The 22,408-nt window shown below is 38.7% G+C and overlaps 1 protein-coding gene across 4 annotated transcripts in view; it reads left to right on the top strand.

Moving 5' to 3' along the window:
- EYA3 (EYA transcriptional coactivator and phosphatase 3) overlaps nucleotides 1-22,408 on the top strand; it is an 88,836-nt gene that overhangs the window by 52,760 nt on the left and 13,668 nt on the right. For 3 of the 4 annotated variants that reach the window (XM_061148349.1, XM_061148348.1, XM_061148350.1), the window contains 7 exons: nucleotides 4,012-4,097; nucleotides 6,261-6,444; nucleotides 9,820-9,959; nucleotides 14,007-14,090; nucleotides 15,293-15,382; nucleotides 17,547-17,605; nucleotides 19,902-20,062. In XM_061148349.1, the coding sequence (XP_061004332.1) occupies nucleotides 4,012-4,097; nucleotides 6,261-6,444; nucleotides 9,820-9,959; nucleotides 14,007-14,090; nucleotides 15,293-15,382; nucleotides 17,547-17,605; nucleotides 19,902-20,062 (804 nt within the window). Of the gene's footprint in view, nucleotides 1-4,011; nucleotides 4,098-6,260; nucleotides 6,445-9,819; nucleotides 9,960-14,006; nucleotides 14,091-15,292; nucleotides 15,383-17,546; nucleotides 17,606-19,901; nucleotides 20,063-20,126; nucleotides 21,486-22,408 lie in introns of those variants that run through there. The other variant, XM_061148351.1, reaches the window with a different exon arrangement.

Genomic DNA, 22,408 nt, shown 5'->3' with positions numbered 1-22,408 from the left:
CCTTTGATTAAATAGATTTGGGTTGTTTATATCAACCTTTTCCTAGAGTGTCTGTGACTATGTGGCCAAATCGCTGGTTATTTTCTTGAGTTGAAATGGTTAAAATAAGATTAGTTTTAGAATTTTCAAAATTAATTTTAACCCAGCCTTGATGTTCAGCGAATGTCTTTGGGCTCTAATAGTGTTGGTGACACATAATAGTCTTTCGTTGACTAGGAGATTTGTTTTGTATTTTAATAGGCTCTTTTTTATTGTATTTAAATCTGTAGAAAAACTGAGCAGATGATAGAGTTATATATGCCCTTTCCTACACACAGTTTTCCTTACTATTAATATCTTACATTAGAATGGAACATTTGTTATGATTAATGAACTAATATTGGTACATTATTATTAATTAAATCATAGGTTTATTTAGATTGCCTTAGTGTTTACCTGATGTCCTTTTTCTATTCCAGGATCTCATCCAAGACACCACATTTCATTTGATTGTCATGTTTTTTTTAGGCTTCTCTTGACTGCAGTTTTTCACACTTCACTTGTTTTTGATAACCTTGACATGCTGTTATTCATAAATCCCATGAGTATTTATTGAGCATCACTTACTACAGGCCAGGCATTTTGCTAGATGTTGAAGGTAATGAATAAAATAGCAACATTCTGCCTTCATGTAGCTTACGGACTAGGAGGGGAGGCAGAGAACAGAAAAGTAAAGGAAGAAATAAATTTTGAAAAAGTGCTCTGAAAGGGGAAAAGAACTGGTTGTTGTGACTGGGGAGACAAGAAAGGAGTTCGTTTTAATAGAGGAATCAGAGTCTTAGGATATAGACATGCTGACCAGGACCCATCAAGCTGGAGGGCAAGAGGGACAGGCCTGGGAGAACAATCCAGGCAGTGAGAGCGACATTGCAAAGGTCCTCAAGTGAGAAAGAGGGTCTTGTTTTCAGTAACTCTAAAGCTGGGGTGAGCAAGGGTGGTGGAAAGACATATATAAAATTAGTGAGGTGGGTAGGAACTAAATCTTGCACCAACTTCTATGTGCCATTAACCCTTGGGTTACCCTCCAGCTGTGGGGTAATGTCGCATAACTTTGCCTCTCACAGTTCTGTAACCACAGCCTTCTCATTAAAGCTGTCTGTGTATCCTGACTGCTTCAGGTCGATCTTGAGTGGGGCATGGTTCTCAGAAGCTTATCTTCCTATGATTTCACGGTTTCATTGTCAAAACAGGAGTGAAAACACTCCAAAAACAGTTGGCCTTCCCACTGGCACTTGGGGAGCTAATAGTCTTTAGATATACATATATCAATAGGAGTTACCACTTGAGTTTTAAATGATCCTTGAAATTTATTCTTTTTGTTGTATATTTTGTTGCTGCTGCTTCTGTTTTTTTAAGTCAGCGGTTAAATTTGTTGTCGTTGAGACCTACATATATATTTCTGTGGGATGATCAGTGTTTTTTTTTTTTTTTTGAGGTGCCTGACTTTGAGTGCAGGAGGTAGGGTATGTAATGATTGTGTATATTTTAAGGTGAGTTTAGCTTCAATTCTGGTTACAAGAACCTAAATAAATATTACTTAATTGTCATCTGACTTATATCACTAGAATTTAAATAACATGAGGGCAGGCATTGTCTTCACTTCTGTATTCCCCAGTGACTGGAACAGTTTCTGGGCACATCGTACAGCCTGGTTTGATGAACAGATGAGTAAATGAATGACACTTTAGGAATGATTTGATTGAGTTGAGGAAAGAACTGTTATTAAGCCCTTAAACTTTCTAGGTTGGCAGACCAACATTTTCTGTAATGGAAGCCACTATTGCTGAGAGTAATTTGTGATGTTTAGTACTGTACTTGTTAAAAACTTCATATCAGCAACTAGCTAATCAAGACGTTAAACTTCCTGTCATGGATAATTAGAGTATGTGGCCGGTTGTTTTTTAGGTCTACCTTTTTACCTCTAGTAAAATTGAAAATTGTTAAATTTATAAAACTACTTCGTCAGAATACCTTTTTCCCTGTGTGTGTGTAGAGATCAGATATGAATAAGTTGAACCTCTAACCATTTATAAATTATTAAGAAGGTAGAACAGAGTTAAAGGTAAATAGGAGGAACAGATGGAGAAGGAAATAGCAACCTACTCCAATACTCTTGCCTGGAAAATACCATGGATGGAGGAGCCTGGTAGGCTACAGTCCATGGGGTCACAAAGAGTCGGACACGACTGAGTGATTTCACTTTCACGCATTAGAGAAGGAAATGGCAACCCACTCCAGTATTCTTGCCTGGAGAATCCCAGGGACAGAGGAGCCTGATGGGCTGCCATCTATGGGGTTGCACAGAGTCGGACATGACTGAAGCGACTTAGCAGCAGCAGCAGGAGAAACAGAGGAGTATATGCTAGGACTAGAGCTAAAGAAAAATTGATCTAAAAACAAACTTTGCTGGAAGAGATAACCTTAAGAGATTAAGTAAATTCTTCATCTTTCTGACATTAAATCACCTATGTTCAGTCAGCAGGCCTGCCTAGCATAATGCATTGGTAATAGAATCTGGAATGTACCCAAAATTCTTTTCCTTCAAGAATAATTTAAAAGCTACTTACAGAATCATCTAGCTTATATACAGTAATTTCTTAGGACTTCCCCTTAGGGTGAAAAATATTGATGGGAAGAAAATATTATCTATAAGAGTATAAAATCTGTTTCATTTAGTGTGGGAGGGAGTACTATAGAGAAGAAAATCTCCCTGAGTAGTGAGGAAATCTGATCCCTAACTTGGGAAAGAAAAGGCACTGAATGAAGAATTGGGAGATCCCAATTATCGTTTGGCTATTTACCTTTAACTTTGTGACTGTGGACAAATGAACTCTTCTTTGTCCCAAGTCTTCTGAAGCTACTGTTGCCTCAGTAGCTGTTCCTTATGTCCAACTTGCTTCAGTCTCTTTTAGACTTTAAGCAAAGTAGCCTTGGGGAAAGGGATAAAAATTCCCTCTTGATTTTGACCAGGACTCTCAAGTTTCTGCCACATTTGTTCACCTGCACTGCTGTTAATAGAGATTTTCCTAGTAACTTGCCCTCTGAGGACTTTGTCATCAATGGGATAGGTAGTCAGATGGTCTGATCTAACTGATGGTGAACGTTTACTGTGTGTGTGACTGCAGTAGGAACCAAGGGTAAGCATGTTTATGATGAGTGAAGGAGAAGTTCAGGAGCAGTAAGTACCTCACAATATCACTTATATTGTCCTCCTGGGGAAAAAAAAAATCAGTGTGGCAAATGCTAGTCACTGGATTTGATAAAACGCAGGTGAAATTTGTGATAGAAGGGTGTGAAAAACTTAACCCAAATTCCTTGTCCTGACACAGGCAGCCTAAGTAGCTTAAATTTTTTTTTACCTGACCAGAATAGTATTGAATACTTTCCGAGTGTTTCCAGGCTCATTGGTGAAATCATTAAATGCCAGAACGTGGTGTTTGTTGAAGCAACCCTAAACACTTTAGAATTTGGAGAGCTACCTCAGTTGCTCAAAGTAATTGTGTTGCACCAGAAAAGGCATAATTTTGGGCAAATGACAGTAAATATCACAGTATAGGAATTACATGTGGATTTGCCAGAGCTTTTGTTGTTTTTACTGGTGTCAGTAGGTCACACTGCAGGTGAGTCCTTTTGCAGCTGCCAGAGATGCCAGATGGACTGGAATGATCTGGTTTAGCTTCTGATTTCCTTAGTATCATTAGCATGAACCAGTGCATTGTGTTGTGTCCTTCTAGGACTTTAGTAGAAATAGTTGAAGACTCAAGTTGAAACAGGAGAAATGTGTGAACTGCTTTATTTCTAATTAAATCTCAATTAAGGTATGGCATGCAAAAGAGCAAAACTGGTATCTAGTATCTATTTCCTTTGCCAGTGTTTCTTATCTCCTTGTCAATCTGTTTACTTAGGACAGAATATATTTTCAATTTCTTTGAGCTTTTTGCATAATATCTTTTAACACTTTGCATCTTATAGCTTCAAGCACAAATGCCAGCCTGATACCCACTTCATCTGCTATTGCCAATATTCCAACAGCAGCAGTTTCCAGCATCTCAAACCAGGTATGGTGCTCCTTTTGTTCATCCTACTTGATACGGTTCATCTAACTAGCTCTTCCTCCCTTCTTTTCATTATCGGTTTGCCAGTTCTAAGAAACAACCAGTATGGGCTGTGGAGAGACCTTTTTCTGGATGCTCCCAGAGCTAGGACCTAGGATGGTTTCTCAGGCTACTATCCAGTCTCTCTCATTCCTCTGCTGAGACTGAATGATATGATTTTATCTGCTCCCTATTTAGCCACTCATTTGATTGTGAATTCCTTGTGGTCTGGTCTTGATCACTGTTGTGCTAACTTTATGTTTAGATCACTGGTAACATCTTCAGTGTTTTAGGAGTTTTTTGGTTTTGTTGTTATGTTTTTATTTGTTGTTTTCTCTGTAGCAATTAGTATTATCAACCACAGTCTCCATGGATCTTTTCTCCTGGCTACAGTTAATATTACTATTCTGGTTCACATTTTATGTTTGACTGCTTTTGTATTTGTTTGTTCTTCTAGTCCCCAAGTATTTATTGAGTTCCTGCTGTGTACCTGGAACTCTTCAGGGCAACATCTCTCTCCCTTTCATATCCTGGCTTCAGTCATGGACAGTCTGTATTTAGTTTTCCACATGTTTATTATTTCATCCCCAGGAATGTTTACACATTCACAGTGTCCATTTACTACTTCCAAAAGGAAGAGTCTAGTCCTGACCTCGTGATATCTACAGGCTTCCTGCTGATTGATTGGCTTTTTTCCTTTAATATCCTGTTGTTTCCCTAAGTTAACCATATCTAAAACCAACTTTTCTTTCCACCCTTTCTGCTATTCGTTATCCTCCAAAAGTAATGCCACTTTTCCTACAGTGTCTCAATTCCTGTCAGTTACCCACCTGTCGATGCCGGAGACATAAGACACGCAGGTTCAATCCCTGGGTTGGGAAGATCCCCTTGGAGGAGGGCATGGCAGTTCACTCCAGTATTCTTGCCTGGAGAACCCCATGGACAGAGGAGCCTGTCAGGCTACAGTCCACAGGGTCACGAAGAGTCGGAAATGACTGAAGCAACTTAGAGCGCACACTGTTTTTTAGTATAGCTACACATAAAACCAGAGCAGTCATCTTCAATTTTTTTTTCCTTACCCAGCCCTGATCCAACCATTCCTGGAATTCTTTCTTGCTTTTCCTTTTTCTTTTTGGCCACACCACACAGCATATGGATTTCCGAATAGGGATTGAACTGTGCCCCCTGCAATGGAAGCTCGGAGTTTTAACCACTGGACTGCCAGGGAAGTCTCTGCTTTTTTCATTTTTTATTGCTAACTTGTTGGAAATACTTTTGCCTTATATCCTGCTAGATTTTTAACTCCCTGAGTTCAGCTAGTTTGACTTACTCTTTTCTTTAATATTTGTTTTTCACACACACACACACACACTGAATTATATTTGGCTTATGCTAGATGCTCAGTACTCTTTATAAATAATTGATCTGATCAATTAGTGTCTTCCTACTTGTCACCAGTATCAATATCAGTGGAATTTTTTTAAGATGTGTTTGAGCTGTGCATCATACCCATTTTTTATAGCTTTTAAGGTTTAATTGATAAACAGTAAACCACACAGGCTCCAGTTTATGACCTGATAAATTTTGTCATGTGTGTGCCTATGAAACTACCAAAAGTTCCCTTCAAATATTTTGAAATAACTTTATTTTTAAAGAAAATGTGATTTTTTTTTTTTTAAAGAGAGATATACTCAGTTTTTAAGCTGGGAAACTGTGTAGGATATGTGCTTTTTTTGTTCATGCTTATCTATCCTTAAAAGCACTACCATCTAGTGCAGTGGTATATAAACTTCTTAAAGTGTAGAATTTTTCCTTCAAAAATTCTATGCAGAAATTCTGTACATAAAGTAGGAGAAAAAGAATATTATAGTAGAAAATGGACTTTGTGTGTACAATGCATGGGACACTTCCCTCTCAGCCTTACCCTCAGCATCTCCTCTTGACTCTTGGGTTTCCACAGAAACCATTGGCTTAGGTGGAAAACCGTATAGGTAGGTAAACGAAAAGTCAAATTAATGTTTTAGGGAAAATAATTATGAGAAAGGGACATGAAAGTCTTTTGTGTTGAAGTTCATGTTTTGCTCTTTCTGAGTCTTGTTTTCCTCCCTTATCCCCTTTGACCTACAGGACTATCCCACCTATACCATCCTTGGTCAGAGTCAGTACCAAGCTTGCTACCCCAGCTCCAGCTTTGGGGTCCCAGGCCAGACCAACAGTGATGCTGAGAGCACCACCTTAGCAGCAGCCACATACCAGACGGAGAAGCCCAGTGTCATGGGCCCTGCCGCTGCAGCTCCCAGACTGTCCTCTGGTAAGCTCTGCAGCTCTAAAAACTTTGGCTTAAGGGCATTTCATCCAGCTGGTGATGTTGAAGACTATTTTGTTCTTAGACGTCTAAGTCACTGTTCTGTGCTCTTGGCTTTCCCTCTCAGGTGAGGGGTATTTTTAACACTATCCAGACTGTGATAAGTCATTGGCAGACTGAATGTAAAACTTGATGTTGTGAACAAAAAAAGACCAAGAATGAAAAGACTTTATTTCTAACTCCCACTCTACCCTCCCTGTAGCTTGTCACAGAGAACTTCAGAATCTTAGCACATTTTGTAGTAGTTAAAGAAGTCCAGTTTTAGTATGTGCATCATTTGGACTTCTGGTTACACCTCAGGGTGGTAGTTCTTAACTTTTTCTGTGTCATAGATCCTGTTAAGATTTTGAGAAAAGCTATGGTCCTCTTTCCCCAAAGAAATACATAGAATTTCACCTACAAATTTAAACCTCTACCTTGGCAATGAATCAGTGAATTATGATGTCCAGATTTTAATATCCTGACATAAAGACTTACACTTTCAGTAAACATATGCACATACTTTTTATTCATCTCTATTTTTCATAAGAATTTGGTGGTTTGCTGTTATATCCTATAACTTGAAGGACTGTTTATCGTTAACACTGATGCATTTTCAAAAACAGTGGTCTATACAGAGTGAAGTAAGCCAGAAAGATAAACACCAATACAGTATACTAATGCATATATATGGAATTTAAAAAGATGGTAACGATAACCCTATGTGCAGGACAGAAAAAGAGACACAGATGTATAAAACAGACTTTTGGACTCTGTGGGAGAAGGCGAGGGTGGGATGATCTGAGAGAATAGCATTGAAACATGTATATTATCAAGTGTGAAACAGATCACCAGCCCAGGTTGGATGCATGAGACAAGTGCTCAGGGCTGGAGCACTGGGAAGACCCAGAGGGATGGGATGGAGAGGGGGGTGGGAGGGGGGATCAGGATAGGGGACATATGTGGAGGGATCAGTTTGGGGAACACATGTAAATGCAGGGCTGATTCATGTCAGTGTATGGCAAAAACCACTACAATATTGTAAAGTAATTAGCCTCCAACTAATAAAAATAAATGAAAAAAAAAATAATAATAAAAATAAGAAAAAATAAAAACAGTGGTCTGCATCAACTAAAGCAGTTTTCTGTGCCTCTTGCCTCTACTAGTCTTCTAAATAGATGGACATACAGATGGTCACTGCTTCAAGCCTGCATAACATTGAAATCATTACATGCGTTAATACCTTAGTTTTTAATTCATTTCTCTAAATATCTTTGTTCTTCATAACAGTTTTAACTTTTTAATAATGGAGAATGTCAAAGGCAGAAGTTGTCAGAATAGTATAATGAACCCTTATATATCTGTCATCCAACTTCAACAGTTAACAACTCATAGGCAATCTTGTTTCAGCTGTGTGTGTACTAAATCGCTTCAGTCGTGTCTGACTCTTTGTGACCCTATGGACTGTAACCCGCCAGGCTCTTCTGTCCATGGGATTCTCTAGGCAAGAATACTGGAGTAGGTTGCCATTCCCTTCTCTAGAGGTCTTCCTGACCCACGGATCGAACCTGCATCTCTTATATTTCCTGCATTGGCAGGCAGGCTCTTTACCACTAGCATTACCTGGTGACCTAGTATGTTTCAACTATACTTCATCTAATTCCTTCCTCAAATTCCAGGTCTCATGCCTCTAAAAGATAAGTGCTTGATAACATAACCACAATGCCATTATACCATTAACAATATCCCATTCAACAATAATTCCTTAATGCCTAAGGGTATTCATATTTCTAGTTTTCTCACAAACGTTAAGAGTCTTGTTTTTTGTTTAAATCCAAGTAAGGGCTTCCCTTGTGGCTCAGCTAGTAAAGAATCCACCTGCAATGCGGGAGACCTGGGTTCAATCCCTGGGTTGGGACGATCCCCTGGAGAAGGGAAAGGCTACCCACTCCAGTATTCTGGCCTGGAGAATTCCATGGACTGTATAGTCCATGGGGTCACAAAGAGTCAGACACGACTGAGTGACTTTCACTTTCAAGGTCCATACATTGTGATTGGTGGATATATATTTTGTTCTAACCTATAAATTCCCCCATCTCTTTTTCTTTCCCGTGTAATTTATTTGTTGAAGAAAGTAGATTGTTTTCTCAGTATCAGTTCAGTTCAGTTCAGTCGCTCAATCCCAACTCTTTGCGACCCCATGAACTGCAGCACGTCAGGCCTCCCTGTCCATCACCAACTCCTGGAGTCCACCCAAACCCATGTCCATTGTGTCGGTGATGCCATCCAACCATCTCATCCTCTATCGTCCCCTTCTCCTCCTGCCCTCAATCTTTCCCAGCATCAGGGTCTTTTCCAATGAGTCAGCTCTGTGTATCAGGTGGCCAAAGTGTTGGAGTTTCAGCTTCAGCATCAGTCCTTCCAATGAACACCCAGGACTGATCTCCTTTAGGGTGGACTGGTTGGATCTCCTTGCAGTTCAAGGGACTCTCAAGAGTCTTCTCCAACACCACAGTTCAAAAGCATCAATTCTTCCATGCTCAGCTTTCTTTATAGTCCAACTCTCACATCCATACATGACTACTGGAAAAACCATAGCCTTGACTAGACAGACCTTTGTTGGCAAAGTAATGTCTCTGCTTTTTAATATGCTGTCTGTGTTGGTCATAACTTTCCTTCCAAGGAGCAAGCATCTTTTAATTTCACGGTTGCAATCACCATCTGCAGTGATTTTGGAGCCCATAAAAATAAAGTCAGTATAAATTTCACCAGTTATAAGCTTAGAGGGTAGCTTGCTGCAACCTACTGCTTTCTGTATTTTATTTAAATTGATAAATAGATCTAGGGTGGTGGTTTTCAACTGGAGGTGGTTTTGTGCCTCCTGCTTCCATCCCAAGGCCCCCACACCCAGGGGTATTTGGCAATGTATGGAAGCATTTTTGGTTGTCACACTGGGAACGGGGTGCTCCTGGCATCTAATGGGTAGAGGCCAAGGATGCTGCTTAACCAAACATCCTAAAACATGTAGGATGTCCCCTCACAACAAAAATTGTCTTGGACCAAAACGTCAGTTGTACCAAGTTGAGAAACTGATTGCAGGCTTAATTTTTTGGGTGGGGGCAAAATGACTTTATAGGTAAGTTTTTTCATTGTGGAGGAAGGCATACAAATTCTAGTTATGACTCTTCATGCTGTTAGGTCTGAATTTCCAAATTGCTTAAGTAAAGTTTGGTTTCGCAGCCTTTATCCCTGCAACATGATTCTTAAAGGCAGAGAGCCCGCTCTGGTTGTTATAGCCTGTGACTACACTGGCAATACCAGTGTCTTACTTTTCCTTTTCAGGAGACCCTTCTCCAAGCCCATCTTTGACCCAGACCACACCAAGTAAAGATGCTGATGACCAGTCCAGGAAAAACATGACTGGCAAGAACCGGGGCAAGAGGAAAGCTGACGCCAGCTCTTCCCAGGACAGTGAATTGGAAGTATGGGAAGAAACATATGAGTTACCACCTGCTTTTTTCTTTTCTCTTCTCTTTAAGTTTATCAAATATATTTCTGAAACTCATGGAGATTATGTGGTTCTATGTTGTGTACCGTTTAATTACTGAGCAATAGAAAATGAATTGGCCAAGTGTGAAAAGAGAAGTGTAAAAACACATTTCTCTGTGCCCACATTTTACCATATCACTTTCAGATCCTTTTTACCAACAGCATTGAAAAAGCTTTTTCAAATTTAGGTAGCCAGGTAACTTTTTAAGGGAAAAAACAATCAGTTCTATATTCCAGAGGAGAACAGGAAGAATAATGCATCATATTCAAAGAGCAGAGGGTAGCACAAGTAATGTCATACTGTTCTCCATTTCAAAATCTTAGAGTAAAATGAGAGAACTAAAGTGCTTTAGGCCAAGTTTCTGTGAAACCTGCAACCAGATCTGGTATTGTAAATGAGGTTGACTCTCACTTACTCTCTAAACCCTATAGACATTTATTATGGATGTACATTTGGCTTCATTATTAAAAAGACTAGAAAGCCATACAAAATTCTAATAATGAGTTTTAATACTAATCTTTTTGTTTTCTTTCTTTAATTTTTCTATAATGTGATTGTTTAATGAGAAGAAAAAGCCATATTTAAAAATGAGTCCATTGACAGTTGTTCATAAGACATTGGTAAATTGAAGCTATGTTTGGAACCTCTCTTCCCTGTTGTTACTAGCAGGGTGGGAATGGGCAGGGAGAGAAAGAAGGAAAATCTAAAGACCTGATGTATTTCATGGAAAAACTGAGAATTCACTTGTTTTTTTTAAATTGTGGTAAAGTATATATAAAATTTACCATTTTATAAGTGTGCAGTTTTAAGAACATTCATAGTGTTGTTCGGAAGTTTTTCATGATTACAAACTGTGTACTCATTAAGCAGTAATTTCCTATTCTCCCCTTCTATTAGTCCTTGGTAACCTTTGTTCTACTTTCTATCGTTATAAATTTGCCTGTTCTAGGTATTTCACATAAGTGGAATCATACAAAATCTTTTCTTCTGTGTCAGGCTTATTACTTCACCTCTCATAATATTTTCAAGGTTCATCTATTCTGTAGCATGTTTCAGAACTTCATTCCTTTTTATGGCTGAATAACTCCTTTGTGTATGTATAGCACATTTTGTGTATCCATTCATCTGTGATGGACACTTGGGGTTTTTCCACCTTTGAGCTATTGTGAATAAAGCTGCTATGAAAACTGCTATGCTCAAAAGTATCACTTTGAGCCCCTTTTCAATTATTTTGGGTATAAACCTAGGAGTAGAATTGCTAGACCACATAGTAGTTCTGTGTTCAGCTTTCTGAGGAACCACCAACATGTTTTCCAAATGACTACACCATTTTACCTTCCTACCAGCTCTATACTAGGGTTCCAATTGCTTCCCTTCTTTGCGTTTTCCATCCTAATGGGTATGAAATGGTGTCTCATGGTTTTGATTTGCATTTCCTTAGTGACTAATATTATTGAGCATCTTTTCATGTGTGAATTGGTCATTTGTCTATTTTATTGGAAGTAATGTCTAAATCCTTTGCCCATTCTTTAAATTAGGGGGTTTTGTTTGTTTTTGAATCTTAGGAATTCTTTATTCTAGATTTTAATCCCTTGGCAGATATATGATGTACAAATATTTTCTGTGCATTGTCTTTTCATTCTCTTGATGGTATCCTTTGATGGTTAACAGTTTTAAATTTTGAAGTTCTGTTTTTATTACTTGTGCTTTTGGTATTATACTTGAGGATTTAAGATTATGAAAACACCTATGTTTCTTCTAAGCATTTTATTATTTCAGCTCTTAAGTTTAGGTCTTTGATCCATATTGAATTAATTTGTACATAGTGTGAAGTAAGGATCTAATTTTATTCTTTTGCACATGGATATTCAGTCCCCCTAGGACCTTGTTTTGGAAACGCTTTCCTTTCCCCTTTGTTCATGGTATCCTTGCAGAAAATAATAATGATAAACTGACTCTCTCTCTCTCTTGCTATATATATATATGTATGTATATGTATATGTATATATGTGTATATATATGGGTTTATTTCTGGGCCCTCTCCTCTGTTCCATTGGTCTGTGTGTCTGTCTTTATGCTAGTACCACACTATTTTGATTACTGTTGCTTTGTAGTAAGTTTAATGTCAGGAAACGTGAGTCATCCAACTTTGTTCTTTTTCAAGACTATTTTGGCTCTTCAGGGTCCCTTGAGATTTCGTACAAACTTTAGGTTAGTTTTTCTGTCTCTTTAAAAAATAGTGTTGGAAAACAACAACAACAAAAAAAATAACAGTGTTGGGATTTTGATAGGGATTTAGTATACAAGTCCTGAACTATCAGTTAAATTTATTCCTAAGTATTTTATTATTTTTTATGCTTTTGTTTAATTCCTTTTAGGATTATTCATTTCAAGCTTATAGAAACAGCTGATTTCTGAATTCATTTTAGTAGCTCTCAGTAATTTTTTGTGGGTTCTTGAAGGTTTTCTCTGTGTGAGATCACATCATCTGTGAACAGAGATAGTTTTACTTCTTTCTTTCCAGTTTGGGTACCCTTTTTTACCCTTATTCTGGCTAGAATTTCCAGTACCATGTTTGAATAGAAGTGATGAACACAGGCACACTTCTGTTATTCCTAATCTCAGGGGTGATACTTTCAGTTTTCCACCATTGAGTATGACATTAGCTATAGGTTTTTTAATATGACCTTTATCATGATAAGGAAGGTGCCAGTATATTGAGTGTTCTTATCGTGAAAGTGTGCTGAATTTTGTCAAATGCTTTTTTTACATCAGTTGAGATGACCATGTGGGTTTTTTCCTCTGTTCAGTTAATGCAGTATATTACATTGAATTTTTTTTTTTTCTACATTGAGCCATTCTTGCATTCTGGGAACAAATCCCACTTGGTCTTGATGTATAATTCAATATGCTGCTGAACTTTGTTTGCCACTATTTTGTTGAGGTTTTTGCATCAGTGTTCAGATGAGAGATTGGTCTGTAGTTTTCTTGTCTTGTCTTTACCTGACTTCAGTGTCAGGGTAATGCTGGCTTCATAGAGTGAGTTAGGAAGTATTCCTGCCTCTTCAGTTGTTTGGAAGGTCTGAAGGACTTTGTTTGGTAGAGTTCACCAGTGAAACCATCTGATCCTGGCCTTTTCTTTCTTGAGATGTTTTTTATTATTGATTCAACCTCCTACCAGTTAAAGGTCTATTCAGATTTTCTTCTTCTTTTTGAATCAGTTTTGGCACATTGTGTATTTCTAGGAATTTGTTGTTTTATCTAGATTATTTATTGGTGTATAACTCTTCATAGTATAAAGGATTATAAAATCCTTTTTATTTATTTAAAATTAGTATTAATATCGCCACTTTCATTTCTGATTTTATTAATTTATGTCTTCTTTTTTCTTAGCTAGTCTAACTAGAAGTTGCCAATTATATAGATCTCTTCAAAGAACCAACTTTTGGTTTTGTTGATTTTCTCTATTTTTTCCTACCTTCTGCTTTTTCCTACCCTTTTCTAACCTTTATTTTTTCCTTCCTTCTGCTGGCTTTGTCTAGTAGCGTAAATTGTGCACTTTGGTTATTGATTGAGATATTTTTTAAGGTACACATTTGGAACTATAAATTTCCTTTGGGACTTCCCTGGTGGTCCAGTGGTTAAAACTCCCTACTTCCAAAGCAGGGGGCACAGGTTCAATCCCTGGTTGGTTGGGGGACTAAGATTCCACGTGCTGTGCGGTGTGGCCTTAAAAAGAAAAGAAAAAAAAAAAAAAAGCCTTCTTAACTGTTTCCACAGCATCCCATAAATTTTGGTCTGTTGTTTTTTGGTCTTCATTCCAAGGTATTTCTTTTTTATCCATTGTTTGTTTAAGATTATATTAATTTTCACATATGTGTGAATTTCCCAGTTTTTCTTCTGTTATTGATTACTTGTTTCATTCTACTATGATTTAAAAAGATGCTCACTCATTTTTTAAAATATTTCCCTCATTCAGCGGGTATTTCTGTGGGACTTAGATGAAACCATCATCATCTTCCACTCCCTTCTTACTGGATCCTATGCCCAGAAGTATGGAAAGGTAATTTCAGTCTTTCTTCCTTTGTTATAACTGTCCCTCTTTATGTGTGCAGGTAATCAAGATCACTGTCTCTGTTATCTCCATCTTACATATTGACCTTTCACTTCACATAAAACTTCACCTGGTGGCTTATATATACCAGGCAGACTACATGGTCAGGCAGAGTTGATAAAGCTGGGAACTAGACCTCGGATTAGTACTGAAAAGCTGAAGTTGGTGGAGGGTGGTAACAACTAAGTATGGGACTGAACTCAAAACAGAGTAGAGTCTCAGGATTACCTGCTCCAAAGACTGATCTGTTATCCTTTACATCACATGCGACAGTCCAAACTGAGCATTTCATTTAGCTGAGAATCTGCGAGATCTGTACATTTAAAATATTAAATAACTTTCTAAAATAGATTGTACAGCTTCTTAAATGAAAATGTACGGAGCAGAATTTAAGTTTAGTCATCAGTTTTGACAGAGGGATGAGCTGTTTTTGAGGTATTGTCTGTATATTTCTATACTAAATTACCTCCAGGTTCCTTTTTTTTTTTTTTTTTAAGTTTCTGTGAATAAATTTTATAAAAATATCTGCCTCATTTACCATCCTACTTTATCTACTCCTGATTATTTCTTATTGTCACTATTTGTTTCTATTAGAAGTATTTTCCATAGGCTTTTAGTATCTAGGCTGGTAAACTGACATAAGCTTATATACTCTATAACAAGACTGGTTATGAAAGTATATAAAATAAGATCATACCACCTCTAAGTGAAGGTCTGATAGTTCCTTTATTTAAAGCTATGTGCATTGGTTTTCCTACAAATATTTCTTTACTGATTTCCTGGTTGGTTAGATTGTCGGATTACTGACTTCCGGTGTTATACTGTGTGTGTATGTATTTGTGTGTGTGTGAGATAATGAGCGTTACAATAGCAATATTTTAGCAATAGTTAGAATTTCTGCTGAAGCAGGGAATTTTTCCAAAAATTGTTTTTTGGTTTTTTTTTTTTAAGTGGGTTAAAGTCCTGAAATTTTTAACTTTGCACAATGTAAGCTTCTTATAACTGTGAATGAAATTGCATCAGTAATAGTGAGAAGCACTATTGTGGACCAGTGTTTTTTTGGCCTTGACCTTAAGTAATTTTGAAACATTTAGAGGTAAGAACTGAAGCTGTGAGTGCCAAGTCAAACAAATTCTCTTATTGCCTTTCAGGACCCAACAGTAGTGATTGGCTCAGGTTTAACAATGGAAGAAATGATTTTTGAAGTGGCTGACACGCATCTATTTTTCAATGACCTAGAGGTATGCATTTTAAATTGTTTCTGTGCTTCAGTGAAACACTTTGTTCCATAACTTATTTATTGAGACTGTGATTTTTGCTTTTAGAGGAAGTGTGGTTAAACAGGGTAGGTATAGGGAGGCCAGCTGGGCACTTAGGTGTACATAGTCTTGAAGAAATAGTTCCTTGGTTAGGTCAGCAGAGTCTTGTTTCTGGGCTTCAGTTTTATTGGCTCAAAAATTTGATTTTGTTAGCGTATTTGGAAGTGATCTAGCTCTAGGGGCAGTACCATCCCATCAGGTAAAGCACTGATACATAAACCAACATTCTGATTTACTCATCTACATTAAATAATATATAGAAGGTGGCATTGGTTGTACTCTTAATTATATTTTGAGTGTTCTTCAGTTTTATCTTCTTAAAAGATAGCCTCTTGATTTGTCAGATCTGTAGAGGGCTACTCTTAACTTGTTGTATTTTGTACCTGCTTATTGTCCATGTATAGGTAAGCCATGAAGTCCAGATCACTTTCTGTTTAGGTGGAGGGAAACCTGAAAACACTGAGAGCTTCTTGGTTAATTGTTCTAGCTTTGACATTCCAGTTCATCTTTGAGGTAAACATGGTGTAGTGGAGAAAGCACAGGACTGGGAGTCAGGACCAGACTTCGAGTACCAAGTTAGGAAAGTTATCTCCTCATTCTGGGCCTCAGTTAAGCAGTTATCCTACACAAGGAACTAGTCACAGTTGTTCTGTCTGAAGATGGGAATGCGTTGCCCAGACACTGAGGTAGAAAGGACCAGATTTGTCACTTAATGTCCTTTTGAATTTTGAACTCTGCACGACGTATATTACCTACTTTTTAAAATACGATGTATATTACCTACTTTTTTAAATAGTGACAATTTTAAAGCAAAATAATCACAAAGTAATCTTCTTTCTTTTCAAACACAGTCTAGTTCTACTCAACAGACAATTCTCCAACAAGTTAAATTAGTAGAGCTCGGCACTCCAGTACTTTTATGTAAGCTCCACAGTGCTTTAATCTTCCATCAACTTCACATGTTGATATATTGGAACATAATAGTTTTTATTCAGCAAACATTTATTAAAAACATACTATGTGCCAGTAATTGTTGCCAAATTGTATTTGTAATGATTTTCTAGACATAGTCCTCACTCAGGACTGAAAGTTCTGTGAAGAATTTGACCTGAATGTGTTCCTGCCCCCCAGGTCAGTGGTTCTCAACTTTAGGGGGCATAAGAATCACCTGGGGAGCGTGTTAAAAATGAAGACTCTAGGACTTCACTCACAGAAATTCTATTCAAAAATATGCATTTTAAAACATCTTCCCCAGCGGATTCTGATGCAAGTGGACACCAATGGGAACTGGATACCGCCAGTTCCCTGGTACTGGTACTGGTACCGCTAGTGGACACCTAGGTACCGCCCTAGGTGGTGTCAAAGGAATAAATCTGTCAGTTAGGCAGTGGGTGGCATTTTACCTCAGTAGTAGTGTAGGCTTAGAGGAAAGAACCCGTGGATCCAAACTGAAAGACCTAAGCTCCTTCTAGTTTCTTTCTGCCACTCACTAGTTTTATGACCTTGGGCCAATCATTTTATCTCACTTTTAGAATATGAGGAGACTGACTTAGGTGACCTCTTCTAATTCGTAAGTTTGAATTTACAAATTTCCATTTCAGTCATTCTCAGTTTTGATACTGCACACACTCTACCAGCATCGTTTTCGTCTGCGAAAACTTACTGAGTGCATGCTACGTAAGGGCCCTGGACTAGACTAGAGGGTTCTAAAGGAGATGTAAGATGTGGTTGTGCCGTAAGAGGCCTACACTGTGATAGACCTTGCAGTCTAATGTAGGACATAGGCACACCTGACACCATAAGGGAGCTTCTGCTTATACCCATGGGCTGTGGCGAAAGTGAACTGTTGAGATCAGAGCATAACTGAGGGTTGGTATGGTATGGAAGATTTCATGAAGACTGAGGAATGTAAATTAGGCCTTTAAAGAAGTTGGGCAGCAATGGGGGTGAGATTGATCCTCCACACATGAGAAACCATAAGGTATTTCATCATCCTGCCATTGTTTGTGGTATTTTTACAATATGTCATGGTGATAATAGAACTGCTCTCTGGGATGAAATAATGGGTGGTTTTGTCTTTTAACAGGAGTGTGACCAGGTGCATGTGGAAGATGTGGCTTCTGATGACAATGGCCAAGACTTGAGGTAATAAAAACAATGGTATCTTAAACATCAGTACACCTGGTATGCACAAGACACTGACTGGGTTCAGAGGAAAACAAAGATGATTAAGACATGGCCCTAAAAGAGCCCACAGTCTGTTAGAGAAGATAGAAACAAAGACAGGTGATAATGGCATGCAGTGTGAGAAATCAAGTGACAGTAGAAAATGTGATGGGATATAGAGTAGAAAGTAATTCTGATGGTTGTGGGGAGCCGGTGGTGCCAACACTGGAGTGGCCTTCTCAACACAGTAGAATTTGAGTATAATCTTGGAGATTGGGTAGCATGATGGAATGAGACAAAGGCATTCCGAAGTTAAGGATATACTAGTTTCTCCTTGGCCAGATTTTCAGTCAAGAAAAGTGTGCTTCCAGATTGGTTAGTCTTAGATACAAATAAGCATCAGGTAATTTCACCAAGGTAGTTAAATGGTGGGTGTCTGGTGGTGTCAAATGACCCTATGGAAGACAATCTTAAACATTAATATCACAGTGAATGCTAAACCAGGGAGGTCTCAGTGGCAAAATGCTTGCTCAGTCTCCTCCTGTCTCTCTTGGCTACGGTCTTCTAGCCCAATAGTCTTAGCCAAGAATAATCCAAAAGTTTGTCTCTGTTATATTTAAAGACTTTTAGAAAAAAAATTGTCACATCTTTTCATGTTAATTTGTTTTATTAATGTTTATCCCTTTCCACAGGCAAAAAGTTTTTCCATCTGTCTACCCTAAAATCCTTTCCTCTGTGAATTCTCAACTCTAGAGCAGATCTGGACACATGAGTTAGTAAGGACACAGCCCTGCGGTGCCGAGGAGGAGGAGAGGTTTCCCTTCAGGAGCAGCATCCCCCGTGCATGTTGTGTCTTGCACAGCTGTGTAGGGCACCATTCTTAAGAGGTTTTACTCACCTTAGGAGTAAACAGCTTGGTCTGAAGCAGTTTATGATCCACTCTGAGCTCTAGTGCTCTTTTGTTTCTCGTATACATGTAGCTGGGCTTCCCTGGTGGCTCAGACGGTAAAGAATCTACCCGCAATGTGGGAGACCTTGGTTCAATCCCTGGTTGGGAAAGATCCCCTGGAGAAGGAAATGGTAACCCACTCCCGTATTCTTGCCTGGAGAATTCTATAGACAGAGGAGCCTGGTGGGCTACAGTCCATGGGGGTCACAAAGAGTCAGATAACGACTGAGCAACTAAGCCCAACACATACATACGTCTTAACTAGTAATGGCCTATATTTTTATTGGCAACTTTTTCTTAAATATAGAATCTCACACTTACGGAATTCTCTTCTGTCTTTTGAACCAAGTTGTCCCTAATTCCGTCAGTCATTTTTAAATCTTGACTTAGGAAGTAGTCATCCCTTCCAGCTGTTTAACTGTAACAGTTGTCTATTGCTATGTAACAAATTACTCCAAAGCCTAGTAGCTTAAAGCAATTACCATTTATCATCTCATTGTTTCTGTAGGTCGGGAGCTTGAACGTAACTTAGCTGGGTAGTTCTGAATCAGGGTCTTTGAGATTAAAATCAAGATAGCTGGAGCTAAAATCATCTGAAGGCTTGAGTGGAGCCAAGGACCTGCTTCCAACCTATCATGTGTGGCTGATAGCAGGAGGCCTCAGGCCTCACTGTGCCCCTTCACACGGCAGCTTGAGTGTTCTCACGTGACAGCTGACACTTAGAGCAAGCCCTGTGAGAGAAGTCTGGTCTCTAAAGCCCGACACCATCACTCCCAGCACGTTGTGTTTGCGTTCAAATACAGTCCATACCTGAAGGGAGCAGAGTTAGAAGAGAGGAATAGTGGCCCATGAACTTAATATAACGAGTCAACAGATCTCTGAAGAAAAACATTCCCGTTTTCTTACCGTTAGAACTTGGGGTTCGTTCCTCCCATTATTTTTTCACATTTCTGCTTTTTACATAGTTGCAATCATATTGTGGGTATGTACAAAAAAATTTATATTCTGAAGGCTTTTTTTCACTGTAAGATATCATCTATCATTAGTGAAAGGATGGTCTATCTGAAGCCAACCTCTAGGGGATGCTGATGCTCGAGCTGTTCTGCCCCTCTTGCTCTCCCTCTCCATCCTTTCTTTGATAGAAGTAACAGGAGTGAGATGGCAGACCGATGGAAGATGGCCTGTGACATACAGAGATTAAGGAAGAAGAATCTCATGGCTTTGATGTCAGATACCGATGGAATAGGACAGAGAATCTCAGGTGGCCTTCAGCCTAAAACTCTGTGCAGTATAGATTTTCATTTTCATCACCCTCTCTCTCTGCAGCAACTACAGTTTCTCCACAGACGGTTTCAGCGGCTCCGGAGGCAGTGGCAGCCATGGTTCCTCTGTGGGTGTCCAGGGAGGGGTGGACTGGATGAGGAAATTGGCTTTCCGTTACCGAAAAGTGAGAGAAATCTATGATAAGCATAAAAGCAACGTGGGTGGTAAGTGTGGCATATAACCAACTAATATTCTCTTTTGTTCTGATTTCCCTGTTTTCCTTTCCAGGGTTTACCTTAGAGCTCCCGGATTATGAATTTGTGACACGGTGACATTTTAACTCTGTATTTAAACAACGGGGTCTGATTGAAACCCTGTGGGGAGGAACCTCTGCATTCCTCATGGACTCTTCTTAGCATAACTTCACCCAGTTCTCTTGTTCTTTTTAGACAGCTTTCCTTTTTAAAGGAAATGTGTTCCATAGATTATGTTTGATGGCATGTGTTTTTTCCAGACTCACAACTACTGTCAGTAATATTTAAGAGGTTCCCATATTTTTGGACAGATTTGTCTAGCCATCAGGCCAAGTCAGGTAGAACTAGCGACCAGGTTTATAGTGGATAGAAAAACTAGGTCCAGCTTGATAGTTTGGCGGTATCCATGCGCTGTAATTTGAAGGACCTTGGCCATTCTTTCTGCCCAGATACGTCTCACACATCAGGTGCCATTGTGCCTGAAATTCATATATTTGGAATTAATTAGCCATAGATTGTTCAAATGAGAAGAGACATTAGACAGCTAATCTAAATCCTTCATTTTGGATTTGAGAAAACTGATGGTCCATCATGAGGATCACAAGGACAGGTCACATAGCAAGTTAGTGACCATACCACAGCTGGACCCTTGGTCCAGTGCACTTTACATTCATATAGACCTCTCTTTAGTGATGTGCCCTTGTGAGAAAATATTAAAACTCTGACCCATCACCCTCAAACACTTACATAGACACAGAACGTTGTGTGGAGTTTCAGGGATTCCATGGACCGCCTAGAAGTATCCTGCTGCATCAAGAGAGGCCTCAGAGCCAGTACTTTTTATTTTGGCAATCATGTCATTTCGTTTTTTCTCTCTCACAGATATTAGCCTTTCTTTTGTTAGTTTTCATATGCAACCTATGTGTCTGGTCCATTTTCTGCCCAGTGAGTGTCTCAACCTGGTTTCCTGAAGAAAGTGCTTTATAACCCTCTTTGAGAATCCCTGGAGCCTACCCTGGGAAACATATTAAAAGTAATATCCAAAGCAACCTAGATGCCCATCAGCAGATGAATGGATAAGGAAGCTGTGGTACATATACACCATGGAATATTACTCAGCCGTTAAAAAGAATTCATTTGAACCAGTCCTAATGAGATGGATGAAACTGGAGCCCCTTATACAGAGTGAAGTAAACCAGAAAGATAAAGAACATTACAGCATACTAACACATATATATGGAATTTAGAAAGATGGTAACGATAACCCTATATGCAAAACAGAAAAAGAGACACAGAAATACAAAACAGACTTTTGAACTCTGTGGGAGAATGTGAGGGTGGGATATTTCAAAAGAACAGCATGTATACTATCTATGGTGAAACAGATCACCAGCCCAGGTGGGATGCATGAGACAAGTGCTCGGGCCTGGTGCACTGGGAAGACCCAGAGGAATCGGGTGGAGAGGGAGGTGGGAGTGGGGATCGGGATGGGGAATACGTGTAAATCTATGGCTGATTCATATCAATGTATGACAAAACCCACTGAAATGTTGTGAAGTAATTAGCCTCCAACTAATAAAAAAATAAATAAATAAAATAAAAGTAATATCCACCTGTATCTTTTTTTTAAGTGAATTAACAAAAGTGCTACATCATAGTAGTTAAATCTATGACATAGGCATGCCTGTGTATGTCATACATGACATATAAATACTTGTTTGGTTTTTGTTTTATCAGAAATGTTGAGAGTCATCTAATTGTAGGCTTGCATTGTGAAACCATCAGTCTGAAAATAAATTATAAACTGTAATACTTGAAATGATTTCTGTTTTTATGGAGTACTGGTAGTAGAATTTCTTTACCTTCACTGTAGAAAAATTAGAGCCAGATTTATTATTTGAATATTCTAATTCAAGTATCTGATAACATGTTCCCATCAGATGAACTCTTTTTTGTTTTGTGCTTAGTTATCTGATCTTAAAGCAGTGCTTCAGTCTCTCATCAGCTGGAGTTGTTTCAGAACTAAGGACAGTATAGATGATGTTCAGAATATGGTGATTCAACCTGAAGTCTCGGGTTGACATGTTCTGAAGGGGGTGAAAGCACCATCACCTTGGGAGCAGTGTACGGCAGTGGGAAGATTTCTGAGACCAAAAGACACTAATTGCTCTGTATTCTTAGGCAGCCTTCTTTCCTCCCTGAGCGTTGTTTTCTTTAGAAAGAGACTGGAAATGCTGTGGGCTTTTCCATCTATAATTGTTCCCCTTTTTTTGATTCTTGATGTCACATCTATAGCGGTGCTACTCAAAGTATGGT

This window comes from Dama dama, chromosome 8 (assembly GCF_033118175.1).
Source record: "Dama dama isolate Ldn47 chromosome 8, ASM3311817v1, whole genome shotgun sequence".
Classification (NCBI taxonomy): Eukaryota; Metazoa; Chordata; class Mammalia; order Artiodactyla; family Cervidae; genus Dama; species Dama dama.
Note: the sequence above shows the minus strand (reverse complement) of the source record. Positions and strands in the feature narration are given on the sequence as shown.